Source organism: Hippoglossus stenolepis, chromosome 20, assembly GCF_022539355.2.
Source record: "Hippoglossus stenolepis isolate QCI-W04-F060 chromosome 20, HSTE1.2, whole genome shotgun sequence".
Lineage (NCBI taxonomy): Eukaryota > Metazoa > Chordata > Actinopteri > Pleuronectiformes > Pleuronectidae > Hippoglossus > Hippoglossus stenolepis.
In genome coordinates, this window is record NC_061502.1 from 9,294,776 (window position 1) to 9,313,312 (window position 18,537).

Below are 18,537 nucleotides of genomic sequence, written 5' to 3' on the forward strand. Positions count from 1 at the left end.
ATAAAAACTACCGGTCCTCCTTGAAGAGTCCCCATTAGTTCAGTAGCATGAGGGAGATCGTCTGAAGCATGTTAGAGAGAACACTCTTTCCCATCTAGTCTGAAGGAGCTGTTAGAAACTACAGGCGTTTCTTTTGGCCTGATAACTAAAAAGTTGATGTCACTGGGTGGGACCGGGTGGCTTAATGTGATCACTGGATGGAATCGTTTATGTGTGTGTGCATGTGGCTGAGCAGCATTTTTAAACAGTCTGACTGCACTGCTGTGAATTGTCAGTACAGAATTGTGAGTAATGGTATCCAACTATCGGTCTAACAGTGACTGTTCCCTCTGTTTTTGTTATTTCATGTAAAAGTGAACATTTTAACAAAGTCAGAGTCCAAAACAATATGTCAGATTCAAAAGACTTTCCACTGGTGATTAGTTACCAACTTGATGCCATGTAATCCTCAATGTGGTGTATCCAACAGTTTTGATATCAATCCAGTATTGCCAATAAATATGGTAAATTGTGATTCCTTACAAAAAAAACACAAACAAAGCTGTATAATAACCCAGCCATTTGTGCACAGAACAGATTCCCTTACTCAAAGCAGTACATTAATAGGCAATCCAAACTACTGCAGTATACTTTGACGAGAGGTGATGCTCCTCTGTGTTTAGGGAGTAGTTCAACATTTTAGGAAGTATCCTTATCTAATTCTTTGGGCTGAATAAGTTAAGTTAATTGAGAAGATCAATATTGCGGCACTGTTTGAAGGACTGTTTCTTGGCTGGGATCAGTAACATCCTGTCCCAGCAGGTTCCCTGGTCACATCATGCTCATGAAAGGCTCCAGACTGCCAAGCACATAACGTCCCGAAAATAATTGTAACCTGTTTTTTGAGTAAAACCTATTTGTAAAGATTTGGTGAATGTGCTGCAAGTTGAATTATTGCTTTGAAGTGTGGGTGTTTTTCCACTGTGTGCCTTCCGTTCAGAGGTTCCAAACCCCCAGGCCACAGACCGCTTTTATTTGTGCGCTCTCTGTAATCTTCTAATTCATATCAAGGTTCATTTGTATGCTGGCAGAATAACCAAACAGACCTCGGCCTGAGTCGAAAAACATGTACGTCAGCCTACAACCAGACCAATGGAAGACCACCTGTCTACGTCATCTCTCAGCGTGTGTACTGTTACATCTGACCGTTACCTCGGTGTCTGCGCTGGCGTTGGAGTGAGATTCTGCTTCTTTTTCCTTCACTTGCTCCGACTTTACTGCCTCCTTCTCTTCCACTTCCTCTGCGTGACCGTTAACTTCTGGGGCAGGCCCCTCCTCTTCCTGTTCCACAGTGTTATTGGCTTCCTCTGTGGGTGGCACCTCCTTGGTTGGAGAGGTCTTCATGGGTCAAGGGGGAAAAGACACAGAGAATTAAAAACCCAATATGGATATTCATTAATGTATTCCCAGTTATGATAGGAATACTAAACATTTTCTACTAAATAATATAAACAGGGTTTTCTATTCTGCCATGGCAATATAATTACATCAGTGTGAATTCACTGCACCTGGCTTTGAGACTTCTGCTTCTTAAGCCATGTTGGCAGGTATCGAGATATTCCTTTCCCCTCTTTCTCCTTCTCCTTTTCTTTCTCCTTATCGTCACCCTCCGCGCTCGCTACTTCCTGGGTTTCTTCTGTTGCCTTCTCCGATTGGTCCGGCTGAGCAGCTGACTCCTCTGCTTTCTCCTTCACCTCTGTCTCAGATCCCACTTCTGTTGTCATGGTGACGGGTCAATCTGCAGAGAGAGGGAAAGGAGAGGAATGGAGGAGCAATGGATGAGATTTTAAAAAAAGAATAATTTTAATATGAAATGAAGCTGACATTATGAGGATGATAATTACATTTTATCTAGGCTACACTTCATTGGGTCATATGGATACAGATTCACTTGCACACTGAAAATGATATAACTTGAATAAGACTGCATTTGGTATGGACTGTGGGTATTTCAGAGCTGGATAAAGACCGACTGCGCCACCGTTTTTGGCACCAACATTAATTTTTGATGGCATGCAGCTTAGATTTTAGTCTAAGTATCTTTTATAAATGAGCCTGTGGCTGCATGGTTTTTAGCTTCGAGTGCTTTCAATGCTTTCTTAACAATTGGAAATAGACAGAATATTACACTAAAAGAATATCTGAAATCTTTTGGGTACTGTGGCTATGTAATGAAAGCAATAAAACACCAAGACTAAATATATTAGGATTACATATGTAAGTGAGTCTTGGTCCTTTGTCACACAGATGTTAGTGAATGAGATCATAGATGTTTGAAACATTAGCTCTTGGGTTGGGACGTCTCCTTTACCAAAGAGCACAAAAACACAAGAGTTTAGGATGTCATTATGTCACACAGCAAGCTTCATCTGGGTCAACGGCTCAGCAGCTGGATACAAGAAGTCGTACACATTAGTGACCACAACTCGACGCAGTGAAGGAAGGCAACTTACTCAATTCTTAATATCTGAGTCACTGGTTTTACCCTGCAGCTGCAGTCAACACACACACACACACACACACACACACACACACACAAGCTCTCTTCAACCCAAATAATCTTTGGCAGCACTGTCTACACACGCCCCAATCAACGCAACGCACATCGTTATTCAGCGTGACACTAATTTGCTGATAACACTAGATGGCCATGACATTGGTCTTGAGGGCAAGTTGAGGGCAGGATGTGTAGTGTACCTGCATACACAAACACACACATAAACACACGACATCCCAACAGGCTGTGTTTGTCTGACTTTTTGTACAGAGCCTCAGGCCGAGGTTTAGGCATGATTCATACACTATTAAGTCATTGTTACCCGCTGTCCTTGCAACTGCGCTGAATCTCTCTAACCCTGTTTTTCTTCATAACCCACACTGTCTCTCTGGCCTCCTCCCTCTGATTCTATTATTCATTACATCATTTCGTTTTTACTTCCTGACCGTCTCACCAGTTCTCGACTTTCTCTTTCCTGCCATGCCACCTTTAATAAGAGAGGACAAACACACACACGCACAGATTTGCAGTGCAGCAGCGGTGTGTAGGGAGGGGGTGGGGGTAAAAATAGAACAGGTCTCCTTATGCATGATAGGCTAATGAGGTAGGGAGGGGAGCAGGAGAGATGGCTACAGATGTGTGTATGTTGCTGTGTGCAAATGTTAGAAAGGTAATACATTTTGTGACAAAAACAAATACTACTGTTGTATCTCTTATAAATTATCAAATCCAAGTGAAATTACACGGCAAATACACTGGATCAATCAACATATTATGTCCATATGATTCTTCTTTATGAGGCAAATGATTCCATTCATACCCTGTGTCTTTTTCAATTTACCCACCGCTATAGTAGTCCTCATAATAGGTCTGGTGCAGGTACCTAATAACTGCAGTTCCCTCTGAGACCCTATGTTTCTCATTAGACTAGCTCAGGGTGGAGAACCTCAGAGGGTCCCTGCAGATTTGGTATGCCTGTCAAGTCACAGTCAAGGTGAAAGACACACGCAGCAGTTACGCTACATCACTGACGAGCATCATGGCGACTGTATAGAAAAGAAAAGTAGATGCATAATGTCGTGCTCTCCAAGAGAAATGGACAAGTTTATTCTGTTGTTGTTGGTGTGTGCCAGCAGTTAACATGGACAAGCTATAACTGATGAAAAAGGGCCAATCTCCAGCACCATTACAGCTGGAAACATGCTGCTAAACTAGGGTTGCACAAACAAAAGTGTTTAGTAAAAGTTAAATCTAATCAGCAGAGTTTGTGTGCCCAATAAGCAGCTTTATGACCACATTCTGTAACAGACACTATTATACAGGCAAGTCTTTGGGTAAGCGAGCTCATAGCTAAGAAGCCGAAACCTCATTCAGAAGGGGAATTAGTGAAGAAGTGCTTTGTTGCCGCTGTGGAACTTTTGCATTGTGTGCGAACACTGCATTTTCCTATTCTGTAAGAACAAGTTTGCCACGACATCTAAATATCCTGGTGAGTTTGCAAAACTCCCACAGGCATTTGGCAGAGGTTTTCAGGACATGTAAAGTCAACAGAACTGAACATATTCAATAGGCTGTTAAATGTGGATCCAACTGGAGTGTCTTTAAAAACCTACACACAAGATCATTGAGCTGCAAAGCAACAACGAGATCGAAGCTGCAACAACCTCTCTCTGTTCGAGTTCTACAAACTGTATGATTTGTTCCCCATTCTGAGGAGACAATTGTTTGTAAGACAGTTTGGGACGACCTGCTGCTGTGAGCTGTTCTTTTTAAAACCTACTCTTAGATTCAAGTTCTGCTCAAGACTGACTGACCCAAACATGGTAAACCAGCTGTGAGTAGCATCATCATCATCACAACCATTTGACAGCCGACGCCTCACCAAAGCAGTTCCACAAAAGGTTAGTGTGATATATGTGTTTAATAATGTTGTATGGCCTTCGAGGGATGTTATAAAAAAATTAAGTGGCCCTTGTGAGGAAAAAGGTTCCCCACCGCTGGATTAACTACTAGTGTGTGTGTGTGTGTGTGTGTGTGTGTGTGTGTGTGTGTGTGTGTGTGTGTTGGCGTGTGTGTGTTGGCATCACAGGGCAGCTTTTTGTCACGGCCACTTAGCTATGCTTTAAACCTTCCCTCTCGCTCTACAACGGTTAAAACACCAGCAACATTGATCTACCCCTCTTAAAACTTTGTTCATCTCCTCCTCATCTCCGTCTTTCTCTTTCTCTCTCTCAATCCCTTTCTTCCGGGCCCCTTTCAATCCCCTCCAATCGCCCACTCGCATTATGTCCCCCCTAACGCCCCCTCCTCTTTCCCTCTTCTTCCCACAGTCCATATAAACAATAGCGGTAACATCATTACAGCCTCGACTCATAGATGATATATATATATATACATATACATATACATGATGTGTGTAAATATATGTATATATATACATATATTTACACACATCATCTGCGCAGTGAGCAATTTACGACAGGAACTGCGTCGGTGTTAGAAAACTGTACATCTTCACAGTCAAGTATTCAACTTAGCAAGATCTGTGACAGAAGAGTCGGGTCAAACATGGGTTAAACGTACTTGCAGCAGCCCTGCGTAACAAACTCACCTCCTGCATAGAAAAACCTTCAAATGTGATCAGATGTTATGTTTTGCTGTTTCATCAAGAGAGTATGTCTTCGCACAGAATTTGCCTTGAGGCCAGTACTGCAAGTGTTGTGGTTAAGTTTTATCCGACAATTTCGTTGTCGATTAGTAGTGTTTAACTGACCCAGTTTTACAAACAGGCAAGAGAGAATAGCCTGCGGATCCATGATAAACAAAAACTCAGACACAGCTACCAGCGCCAGTAGAATTAGATGAGGTATTCGTGTGTGCACACACAAGAGGGATGTTTTTTCTTATTCAGCTCCACCAATCCTTCCCCCCATCTCAGTTTCCCTCTAAAACTCACTCAGTATATCTCAACTTACTGCCTCGTCTTATCATTATCTATGAGTGTACATGTTTGCTTGCTACTTGCCACTGAAGGTGGCTGTGTCATTATTTATTTCGGCTTTAGTTTGTCATTTTAATCCCATTATTTGAGTCAGCTCATCCATTCAATACTTTGCTTTTCAGTGGAAAGATGTAGCACATGACCGTCACAGCTGTAGACACGAACCAAAGACAAGTAGACAAGCCCAAATAACCTTGATTAGACCTTTAAAACACCACAGCCAACCAGTTTTCATGTTATACTTGCCCTATATTTAAATGAGTTGTTGAATGAAATGTTAAATGAGCTGATGGACACAACTAAGTGCCTTACCTATTGTTGCTTCTGTCGCTCTCTCTTCCCCTGTAACTCCTTTCTTTCTGCCACTCCCCTTTTACTTTTTCTCAACTCCTGTTTTTCCTTTCTGCTTTTTCTCACGTTCTTTTTGCTCTTCGACCTTCTGCTGTCTATATCGCTCTGTTCATGTTCCTTTCCTTCACCTTTACAGTTCCCACCCCTTAGCAAACGCCTGTCCTACAAACTGTCATTGCCATTTTCTCTCCTCCATCCCCCCTGTCTCCCTCAGAGCTCTGTCTCCCCCCGGGGACGATCGCTCTCGGAAATGAGGGCAGAAAACGAGAGAGCGAGAGAGCGAGAGAGCAAGAGAGCGAGAGAGCGAGAGAGTGCGCGGCCAGAGAGGCGGAGGAGATGTGTAACATGGAGGGGTGTGGAAGAAAGGAGAGAGATAGAAACTCCACCTACTGTGCATCCCTACTGTGCCAGATTACTGATGGACAGCGACACACAGCATTAGAATGGAAATAAAAACTTCCTCAGCTTTTCAAGCCTATTCTCTCTTCACTGAATCAAAGGGAAATTAGTACTGCACAGAAGTCAGGGCATTTTCCTGAAATTTTCTGGAGGGGCTGAATGTGATAAAGCAAATGTTGGAGTCAGTTGATCCGGACATGTTCCAGTACATGGAAAATGTCAGACTGATCCCATGTGAGAATATACAGTAGGAATAGGAACATTTACAGCGAGCGAGTGGGTGGGTGTGCCGACGACGTTTCTGACACACGGCGGATTTAAAAGTGAAAAGAAAACAAATATGTCAATTTGGAGACCCCCCCCACCTCAATTTTACTGTTGTTGTAAATGTGTCTGACTCAGATCATCTCTAGCTGCATTTTTGTTATTTGAAAGGTTATTGTCTGGACTAAATTTTGCTGACATTTACCAGAGTTCGTGTCTGAAAGCAGCATAGGATTCACTCTTCTATTAACATCTTTCAATTAATCAGCTGTAAACTATTCAATCTTTTACTTAAGTCTTCAAAATACTAGGACATATTTCATTTTTAAAAATTCTTGGCATGCAAAACTCAATTTTACACCCTACAATAAAAAAGCAACAATGAACTCATGAAGATGCTGAATCAACAATTTTATTTTATTTCAATAGATTCCCTACAGGAAACTCATTTCCACATTTAGTGTTCTGCTGCTTTTATTCTTCACATATTGCAGCTGCCTGAGTCACACACACACACACAGACACACACACACACACGACAGCCACTCCACTTACAACTTTATTGCTGTCTGACTGGGCTTTAGGGGTTGTTGTCATAGCAACAATTTCATGACCTGGTCTGTGGCTAAGAGATAACATTTTATGAGAGACAGACAGAGGATTAGGTGCAACATTTAAAAGAGAGAGAGGGGATAGGTTTAACTTTCTGGCTTTGGTGTTTTCATATATTTTTGTTTATTAACAACCCGACATATAAGCAGCTATGACAACATTGATCTAATTGGAAGAAAATACTGCATCTCACTCTCTGGGGCAGAGTGGGAGTAAAGAGGGGAGGAACTGGTTTCCATAGCAATGACATTCATGGACTACAACAATAAACCCCAATGGAAACAAGAGATTATCACAGCACAAATACAGATTAGTGGACATAGAAGTGACAATAGAGATTATGACTGTCTAAAACCCATTTCAAACCACATCAGATATTACGTGGTGAACCAACAGGAACTGCAGCAGCTACTTTTCCCTCGGCTCTCATAACTGAGGCACCACACCCAAAAGAAGAGGGTGCTTGGTTCACAGCAGATCTGCAGTTTATATCTCAGTATGCACCATAGTACCAATTCGACTTTACTGCTTCAATAGCATTTGACAAATCTACATCTCAATTGTTCCACATTGTGACAAGCTACTTCAGTACTGTACAGGAGTACTGTGCACTTGATCCTCTATTTGAAAGAGGGGAACAACTAAAAGCTAACTACATCACTGCAATCCACTCCACAAGTACCAGAGGGGCCAATATTTTCACAAAGCTAGTGGGCAGAGAACAGCAGAAAATGTAGTCCATCTAATGGGCTTGATGACATTTCAAAATGTCACTTAGTAGAGCGCATACCTCTGCCATGGTCGAACAGCGAAACCACATCTAAAGTCACTACATTCAGGTATTTTAGATACTTATATGGATCTGCACCAAACTACTCATAAATATCAGTCACCTTAACATCCCTGATCATTTTTTAAATCAAGATCCATAAATTATTCTCAGAGAAATCAATGAGAAAGTAGAAAAATTTTAAATATATATATTTTTTTAAGAGTTATTCTATGACATCAGTTATGTATATATCGCCCTTTCCCCCATTCTGTGTTTAAAGTCCTATGTCCGGCTAAAATGTATTAACTTGCCAATCATAATGTTATGAAACAATGACTGTATTATTATTTGTAGCATTATAAATCTTATTCAGCGAGCACGTGTGCATGGGGAATGTAAAGTGTAGATATATAGTGAATGTATACATTTCAGGGAGTATTCCAAGCTTTGCGCTGGAGTGATGTTTCCCTGCATACACTTCAGGAGGTGATGGTCAGGAAGTTTTTGCTAGTTACTGGCAGCCCCTGAATGTTTCAATTGCATCTCGTACTGTAACTTTATCATATCTCAATCACTGTCAGTGTTTCCCACAGAGTGAATTCAATGTATGGCCGTAGCGGGGATGCACGTGAGGTCGCTTTTACATGCAACAGATCAACTGATTTAAGAGTGAATGAGAAGTTCTGAGAAAGACAACAGCCTTTCATGCCACTTGCGGGAAAACACACAACTATGAAACTATGAGGTGAGGTCTGGCTGTCTGTGTCAGAAACAACTTCATAGACGATAGCAAGTGCACGAGCAAGTGTGTTGCAAATATTGCTGCAAATAGCTGCACAAAGCTATACAATGCAGCAAAAGATAAAAAAATATAAATTTGTCATGCCACATATAAAAAAATGTGGCATGACAAATTAGAATGTGGTGGGCACCAGTCTACGTTGTAGATAATTATTGGGAAACTGCCTTTGAACACATACTGGGTATCATTTAATAGCGGTTTGTTTATAATGTCATGCGTTGAGAAACAGTTGCTGTGTTTCAACAGAGTTACAGAGCTGGTTTCTGACAGCTGGTGTACACAGAGTGCAACGAGTTCAAATAAACAAAGCACTGGAAATCAATTGGCCGTCATACAGCCCAGACTAATGAATTTAAAAAAAAACAACCGCGCACATGGGACATCCCAAACGTTGAACACTGATGCGCTGGGCTAAGCTTGTTGCACCAGCACAGTCCAACAGCTGACAGTTTGGTTTTGAAACAAACCACCACGCCCATCCACAGAGGGCACAATCCTAATCTGTGCTGTCCTCTTGTGCGATCTGTCCATCTGTCACGCAATGAGGCTCCCGTACACACACACGCTGAGATATACCACACACACACAGATATGTCTGCACAGAAGCGCACACACAAACACACATTGAACAGATTCTTAAACATATGTAAACGTGCACTAACAGATGCACTGATGAAAGCACCAGCTATGGGTTTGAGTTTCCAATCATATAGATACACACACATGCACACGCACACACAAACTGCTGGTGTGAAAATTCTGAGCATGTCCGTCGCTTCACACTGCACTCTGAAACTGAGGATTACACAAAGGATAATCCCTGTGTATGTTTGTGTGTCTGTCTGCATGCTATCCATTTATCCCTTCATCTTTCTCTCTGGGTATGTCCACACTAATACGTTTTATATATTTCTTTATTCATTTTTTTAAAAATGCATTTTCATCTGGCGACCGCAGCGTTTAAAGCCCCTAAAAATGATCTTTGGAGAAACTGTTTGCCTCGTTATAAAACTCCAGGGTTGCACCGCTTAGTCTGAAGGGGCAGAAGCTTTTGAAAACAATAACGCAGACACCTACACCGTTTCCTGTTTGTTTCTTATGAGTCACAACTCCACTACCAGTGCTTAATGTAAAGCGCTACATTCTACAGATAGATAGATATACTTTATTGATCCTTAGGGACATTTCGGAACAGTACCACCTTATCATGAGGTTATGAAAAGAAATCCCTGGTTTTACTTTTCACTATTTCTATTCTTTATTTGTTGTATTATTTGCATTTTAACAACCAACTGCAGAGTAGAGAATGGTTGTGTGATCTGCATTTACAGGCGTGTTAGTAACGACAGATCATTCCAGATATAGATCTAATTTGTTTTTATACAAAACCTTATCAGTGTCTCTGCTTCTACTCTGGTCTTCACCTGACAGAAACCTTTCACTGCCCTGTAACCACACAGACACTCCCAACTGTCTCTTCACTGCATTAGCTTTGAGCTCAGCAAATGAAAGGTCACCTTATAAGTGAGGCTCGAGTGACCAGCACTATATCATTACTTCTGTTACTGTGTTATTACTGTCAGCTCCAAAGTGCCATTGTCAGCAGTAAAACTCTTTAAACAACACAAGGAGCTTCAATTTGAGCAGATGCCCTTCAGCCTAACTTCTCTCAGCCCCAGTCCCCTAAAATTGGGACATTTTGAAACTGTTGTGAGACAAATTAGAATATGGCAGGCCACCACAGCCTAGATAAGAATGGGAAACACTGCAATTTGCAATGACATTCAACAGATAAAAGCACATATTTGCTTTTGTCATCTTAATTTCAGTTTGTTTTATTGGCATGTTAAATACACAGATCCGGGTTATGATAATTTTCCTTATCAACAAACAGAGAAAAATAAACTATCCTAAGTACTTCAAACTGTTGATGCCAGAAAATAAATATTAATCATGAAAATAAAATAAAATTTGAATATAGTTCATGCTCTCTTCATGGGTCAGCTCATAACTACTATTGTCACCCGCTCAACTCCCCTATTCAGCGATTAAAGCAGTCAGGCGCAAGCTCCCCGTCTGTGTGAACGTGCGAGTGAGTGAGAGACAAAAAGTGAAAGTATGGCTGGGTCACACGAGTGAACGCAAGGAGAAGGGAGAAAAAAAGGCAGAGGAGAGGAGAGGAAAGAAAGCAGGCATTAGCTGGAGAAATAGGAGAATGAAAGGAGAAGAAAGACAGTGAAACCTGCGGTGAAACTTCACAGCTCTCTCTGGTAGGAGTGGGTGTGGTGTTACTATGGCAACATACATCCCATAGAGGGTGGTAGCAAGCAACAGGTGCTTTGGCAAAACAAATGACTTCATGGGCATTAGGGCTCATTATTACAGCTGCCTTGTGTGGCAACTCGATGCGGATGGAGTGAAAAACATCTCATCGTCTGGCACGGAGATGAAAGAGGATGTGTGGATCATCAAGTATTGATAAGAACAGACTGGAAGTTTTGCAATCTGTTAGCGATTTGCTATTACATGGTATTTCTCAATCGTGAGAGTCACTGCCAAAGTCATTCTGGGGCAGCATGATTCAGGCAAAAGTGAAAAAACAAGATTTTCTTGCTTTGATTTGAGATCAAATGTTTCTTCTGGATTCATTTTGGTCTTTTAATTCATGTTTATCTGTCTTTAACACAAACATCTCTCCACTTTTCTCTGATATTTTCACTGCTGGCTTTCTGTCACTCTGCATCATGTGAGTTCTTGAGTTGTTATTGGCTGAGGTACAAAGCAAAGACTATGTAGCTTCATGTGATGAGATTGTATACCGGTGTGAGATCACAAGTCATTCAAAGTGACTTCTCGCCTTCTCTTCTCATAACAGTGATCGCAAAGGGGCGAGTCAACGCGACTGATCCAACCACACATCAGCAGCTCTGATTAGAGCTGATCAGTGGCACTCATTCTTTGTGATGCAATCATGACACAGCAAAGCACATCACCAACTCACAGCCGCCAGCCATTCATTTTCTAACTACTGACCTTAACCTCTAACTCTAAAATTAGGCAGTCCCCTTGAGAACACCATTAGATGTCCTCATTTTTTACAACATTGCTCTGTTTTCAGTTTCCTCTGTGTGAAAAATATCAGAGTGGCAACCAGCTCTTCTCGGGCAGTGGTCAATGACACGGCCAGACAAATTATTTAGGCCCCTTGTATCAGTTAATCCCAGACCAGTGACCCCTGACCTCAAACCAGGAAACAGGAAGTGTGGCGATGAGGCAACTTCTCCTTTTTCTCTTAGCTAATCTACCATCTCTCCATCTTCAACTCTTATTTTAGTCCCAAACACCATTTGTGTCGGTCAATATAAAAACAGGAAACGATGCTCTCATCGATCCAAAGGAAAACTTAAGTGTTTCTCACACGTGGGTTGTATGTCAGTAAGCAGAGAGATGAAGTCTGGCCTCTTCTACTCGCTGGCCTTTGTTTGACTTACTTCTGTAACTTAATATGTTCTCCTCTAAAAGGTTTCTTTATTCAGTCTTTGAGAAAGGAGAGGGTGTGCTCCTTAAGCTTTCCCTCCATGCTGCGGGGAGGGAACAACTTAAAACTCTTGGAAATAGCTGCCGTTGTACACACTTTATTTACGATTACACGAAAACAATACAACTTATTGCTTAGTGTCCGGCTTTTTATCTCAGTGTCTGAATTCTGAAAGTATACATTTATTGATTCCTAGAACTGTGTCCACAGCCTGTTAACGACCATCCAAAAATGTAAAATGAATCTTGTGCGACTCTACAGCACCGACACCGAGTACACAATAAGAAATATGATTAGTCAGTGACCAAAATCTCACTTGGCATCCCTGATCCCTCTATATCGAACTACTGAATTTATATTATGTTGGGAGTCGTGGATGAGTGAATGAGGGAGTGATTTCAGACACAGCACCTGTTTCAAGTCCCAATACAAGCTAGCTTTGCTATGCTAAATTTGTTAGTATTAGCTTACCTGTTAAAATACATGGTGACATGGTGCAGCTATATTTGGGTTTGCTATTTTCCTTTGTCATACTTTGATTTTGAGGAATTACACAATGATGCCAGTTGTGCACAGCTTAGAGAGCAGTGGTCTGCGTGATGTCTGAGCTGCATATGACCACATTGTTTTTAGCAGTGTAAACACAAATGTGTCCTGCGTGTTTAGCGGCTGGCCTTTTCTGTTAAGCAAGCCAGCCACTCAGTCCCCTAAGTTCTCCCATTAACATTAAACACACAGACACTGTTACCACATCCTTAGTGTGGACATGCACGTATACGCCCAGGTCATTATCAAAACAAGAAAATACAGCAAAGAAAACTAGAATTCTGGTCAGGAAATGGGGCACTTTTGACCAGGGAAAAGGATTTCCAAAATTACTAATATTGATTAAAAAGCATTGAAAATGTATACAAGCCAATTAAAGATTTAAAAAATAAAATAAAAATAAAAATTGTCAAATAAATCACTTTATCAAACAAGTGGTGACAAAGGAATATCTATTAAATGATCATTTATTTTCATTTATTATTTGTTTATATTTATAATTCATTTTTTTGATTACATTTTTTTATTTTGGCACTCCATCTCACCGCCCTTGTGCTGTATATTTTTGAGCTGTGGGAAAAACCATCTATCGATGCTGCTTTGTCGGTCTGAATCCCAACCTCACACGGTTCACTGGGTTCTTTACACTCTTTCCAAAATGTTTTACTAACTTCGAAGCCCCTGAAAAACGATTAATGAGCAAGCCAGCAAGTCCACTCTCCCTCTCAACCTTCTTGCCCCAGACACTCCTCTTACTTCCTTTTCCTCCCCTTCCCCTGTGAATCCTCTCTTCTCTTACACGCAAGCCTTTTAGACCTTTTTATTGACAGCCTGAATGAATGAACTAATAAATGAATAGTCCACACATGATGAATGAATTAAATGTATGGCTAAATTAATTAATGACCGGATGAATGAATGAGTGACAAAGAAATTCATTTCATTATAAATTTTGCTTCATGTTGGCTCAACATATATTGGAATTTGCTTTCAAAAGTACTTCTACAATGTACAACAGTTTCCTAATTGGTATTTTGCTTATATTCTAGGTCAAACAGATCTGAAGCACTGTATTTGCTGATCAAACCTCTGTGCCAACATTTCCTAAAGATGCAGCCTCTAAAAGATGAAGGCTTGGCCGTGTTCTGCTCAGCCTCTCTCTGTGAGAATGTGACCCTATGCTGATTAATCTGTTTTTAACTATGTTCGGCCCCCTGCCAAAGCCACAGGCCCACACTCCCCACCCCTGTGTTTTCATTCTATCACTTCTTTCAGAGCAGGACACTTGCTGGGGAAGGCAGTTTGCCTCCTCTCGATGTAAAATGTTACCCTTTTCTTCTTGTCTCCTCAAATGGAGCATTGACACTTGACTACACACAATTCAAACATACAGTCAAACTCGAGGCTAATTGACTTTGTTAAGCTTGTTGCAATTAAGATATCATTTTATTCTTAAAAACAACTACAACAAAAACTATTAATTACTTTTTGGGCCATTCAGCCGACCGCCTCCATCACACACATCCTCAACATCTCTATCCTCCTTTCATTTTTCTACCCCTCATCTCCCCTGTCTCTGTACCAGTAATAAGCTGAGCATTGCATTACAGTTTCCATTCATCCACGCCTCTCTGATCTTCCCTGTGTGAATCTGAATCCTGCTGGCCAAGCTGCCCACAAAGCAACAGGCTAATACTCAGTGGTCACAGCTGATCGCTACACTGTAGAATATGTCCACTTTGGTAATTGTTGTGACCGTCCCAATCTTACAACAATGGGGGAGATATTAAAGCCTTGAAGTGAGCTTTGTGGATATATGAGACCACTTTCACAGCCCGGGACAAAGCGGAGAAAATGTGAAGAACTGCATTTGCGGCTTTGTGCCTTGTAGGATTGATTTTTAATCCTGTACACACCACTTTTCTAAAAACACAGTCCCCGCCGGTCATTCACACTGATGTGGGACAGTAGGACTATGTCCGTGACCCTGAGCTGATGTGACACTTTTTGCTCCTGTTGAACTCACAGGGTCAGGATGAAAATACACACACACACATACACACAGGGATGTTCCCATAGCCTTTCCGAATGATTAAGCAATATCTCTCAGCCTCTCTGTCGCTCTCACTCATTCTCTGTTTCACTCGTGCTCGCTTCCTCCCCATTTGTTTCTGCCTTCCTCTCTCTTTCTCCTTTGATCACTTTATCTCTACTTTCCCAATTTCCTTTTTTTGCCTTACCTGCATTTGTAGTGGGTTGATACAGACTTGGCAACACACACCAAACTGCTAAGTGATAAAATATTAAACGAAAAATGTAATTTATTGAAAAACCAATTCAAGCTAGTTTCTTTTCATTTTAACTTACAGTGCTCTGACACCAAAGTGTAAGACAAACGTTTAGACTGGGAAGAGCCAAGCCACCAAAAACACATTCAAAGATACACAAGATTCACAGATCCAAACATGAACCAATACGATGATGGCAATATTGAGGAAAAAAAAAAACTTGATTGTACTCTCATTCTAGTGAACCCAGGGTTAGTTCCAGCTACGATTAATGAGCGGATTCTCCCACCAGAACAAGCAATTAAGGCTTCTCATTAGCGGGTTTCACAGAGCTGCCACTGTTCTACTCATCCCCGGAGTCTGAGAATAAACATGGCACTGAAGACCATAGATTAACTATATACACAGAGGTAGAGACAAGCCTGACAGGAAAAACACACCAGAGTGATACAATGTACTGCAAGCTTCTCCTAACCCTTTATACTACATGACTATGCACAAAGATAGGTGTAACCTATATGGAAGTGTTTTTTCTTTCTTGACTGAAAGTGCACCCACATGTGCTGCTGCTGTACTAACTTGAACCTGTAACACGATATGAAATAAAATACAAAAGCCCTTGTGAGGCAAATCATTTTCAGTTGAGACTGTGCAAGAAGAAGCATTAAATAAACCCAGTGGTCAACAATCTGTGTTGTTGCATTTGACTGCATTATATCGTACAGGTATTAGGATTTAGTCTCTCCATGTTTCAACAATTTCTCACTCTGTACTTTCGTCTCTGTGGTCAAACTGAACCGTGACACAACTTTTGTAATGTCAACATACTTGAGTAAATACTCCCACAGAAATAGTAGAAGTGTGGCCATGTTTGACACATGCCCAAGTCAATAATCCTCACAAACGAAAAAACGATAAGACAAGGCAAACTGGCGTTAATGTAGCTCGGTGGCTGGGCGGCCGGATGGATGATGGCTCTCTTATATAATTCGCTCAGTTCCACAAGGCTCCCAACTCTGCTCTTTTAGGGTCATAGCATCACCCATGGGATTAGCCTGATGCAGAGGGTTTATAGTCCCATACTTCATATCCAATGTCCAACCATCATGACAGACAATAAACCACAAGCAGACGTATTATCCCCAAGTTTATATCTATCTAACCTACCTTCCTTTCCCTCAAGGGGGAAAAGACAAGAAGGCCAACTGGCACCAACAGGCTGAGCTGCACTGATTAAGGTGATGAGTACTTAGCCACACAGACATATAATTAGAGGAAGATATAAGTGCATGGCTAGGTGCCCTAATATTAGTCTGCCTGTTTCAGCCTCAGTAATGCTATGGCAAACATCAAACACCTGTAGGATAGTTATTATTAAAGATCAAAAAGAGAAACTGCTTCCAAAGTTTTAGACTTCATATGACTGACAGTGGCACCATACACTATATTGATTCGATGCATTAGAGTGAAATTAGTTAATGCAATCAATATGTTTTTACACCCATCAGCACAACCTCAGCTCAGACCAGTCTGCCGATAGTTAGTTAGTTGGCCTGTCTGTCTTTGAAGCACTTGAGGCCTTGACTCCTGTCAATATATGACTTCTATGTGTGTGTGTGTGGGAAACACACATATGTTGAGTACTCAATGTACTGTATATGTCAGCAGACAAAAAGTATGATGTGTTCACAGAAACTGGGAAGCAGATAAGGGAGGACCCCTCAAAGCTGAAACAATATTTACTGCAGAAACCCATGCATTATATGGTAAACATCATCCTTTACATGCATGGTCATTTAAGTGGCTTCGAGAGTTTGAAAAGCATTAACGGGTTTCTGATTACAACCTGAAAAAGAAGTTGCTTCACACTCAAAATCTGTGATGTGGTAAAAATCAGTGACTTAAAAAGTTTTAATAGGCCATAAAGTTTCTTATCACAAACACGAACAAGAGCAAGTTGCTTCCTTTCTGTCTGGTTTGTGTCTTTATAAATAGAAAACCACTTTTCTGGATGGTGGTCAGCCTCCAAAGCAAGTTCATCACAGCATTTCGGGAATTCTCTTAGCACGAGAAACGTCCTCATTCTTTTAGACATATGTTGATTATGAAACTGACACTTAACACATGCTGTTTTCCCTGCATTCTAATGGCAGCTCTCTTTTACCCCCCGGGCCATGTTTTTCTACCCAGCACATCACCATGTGAAAAAAAACCTTTTGAGACTCTAAATCAAACAGGGCTGCATTTCCCGGCCATCTATGTAAACACTCCTCCGACCACACTAAACCCATAAGAAAACGAATACCACTCGTTTCTACGTAGTAAAAAAACAACGTGTCCTGGTTCGGCTGCAGCTGAACGAAGCTCTGCACGCAAACTGAAACACGTGAAAAGACGTCAAATCAAACGTTGAAAGCCCCAAAAAAACAAACAGAAAAAAAAACTACTGTTTGTTTACTTAAGCGAGCTATAAATGAATCGCCCCGCACGTAACGTGGACGTGCGGTCGAATCGAAACGTAACCACTGCGTTGGCGTGGTGAAAGAAAACAACCGGTGGAATTCACCTACACCAGGAAATACGGCGTAACGCAATACCGCATTGTTTAAAAACAAGAATACCGTTGAAAACACGCTTCTCCCGGGGAAAGCGCTAGCTAGTGTTGCGTGATGCTAACCACACGAAGCCATGCCCCGAGCGAGGGAGCTGGAGTTGAGGTGATGATACCCGGGATAATGTGGGAGAAGAGGGGCGCCATGAAGGCATGACTGCAACCTGGGGAGTAACGGGTTCCACGGGGGAACCATTGTGTTCGCGTGGCCGCTACACTAACCCGCCCAGAGTCGGTGTGGCGGTCGGTGCAGGTTCGAGCACCTACCTACCTGTGATTTGAAAAAAAAAAACTCTTAAAAAACACACAGAACGCGTCGGAGCAGCGGGCGATGCGCGGATCACGTGACGACAAATGGGTTTAAAAGGAAGCGCGTGTTACCTGTGGCGATGTCCGAAGATGCGTGTCGGGGGGAACTTTTCCAGAAAAAACGTGGCCTCTCTCTCTCGGTTCTCCTCCAGAAAAAACACACACTCTCTCAGTCAGTCTCCAGAAAAAAAGCTCCAGTCCTCAATCTGAGCACCGCCGAGAGCAAGACGTGTCCATCATCCCCCCAACGCCCGCCCCATACAGTGAGAAACATCTTTTCGCCGCCCCTCATTGGCTCCGAGGGATTACTGTATTAGACGGTGGGCTGTGATTGGTCGCCCGCGCTGTCCACTGGCGTTGGAGGGACGTTCGACGCGGATGTAGCAGCGGTGGTGTGGCGAGGCAGCGCCCTCTACAGATCGAACTGAGCTACTGCAGTGTGTTGATGGGATTTTTTATTTGCTCAGATTGTTTCCTCTTCTTCTGTTGCAAAATTAAGCGCCTTTTG

The 18,537-nt window shown here is 41.8% G+C and overlaps 1 protein-coding gene across 21 annotated transcripts in view; it reads right to left on the reverse strand.

The window, feature by feature from the left end:
* The window catches only part of epb41l2 (erythrocyte membrane protein band 4.1 like 2), a 51,066-nt gene extending 32,773 nt beyond the window's left edge, over positions 1-18,293 (reverse strand). For 10 of the 21 annotated variants that reach the window (XM_035143541.2, XM_035143538.2, XM_035143540.2 and 7 more), the window contains exons 1-3: positions 18,102-18,289; positions 1,548-1,777; positions 1,192-1,377 (exon numbers count right to left, since the gene is read on the reverse strand). In XM_035143541.2, the coding sequence (XP_034999432.2) occupies positions 1,192-1,377; positions 1,548-1,763 (402 nt within the window). In that variant the 5' untranslated portion in view covers positions 1,764-1,777; positions 18,102-18,289. Of the gene's footprint in view, positions 1-1,191; positions 1,378-1,547; positions 1,778-5,849; positions 6,142-18,101 lie in introns of those variants that run through there. The other 11 variants (XM_035143543.2, XM_035143546.2, XM_035143548.2 and 8 more) reach the window with 5 other exon arrangements.
* Between the last annotated feature and the right edge of the window lie 244 nt (positions 18,294-18,537).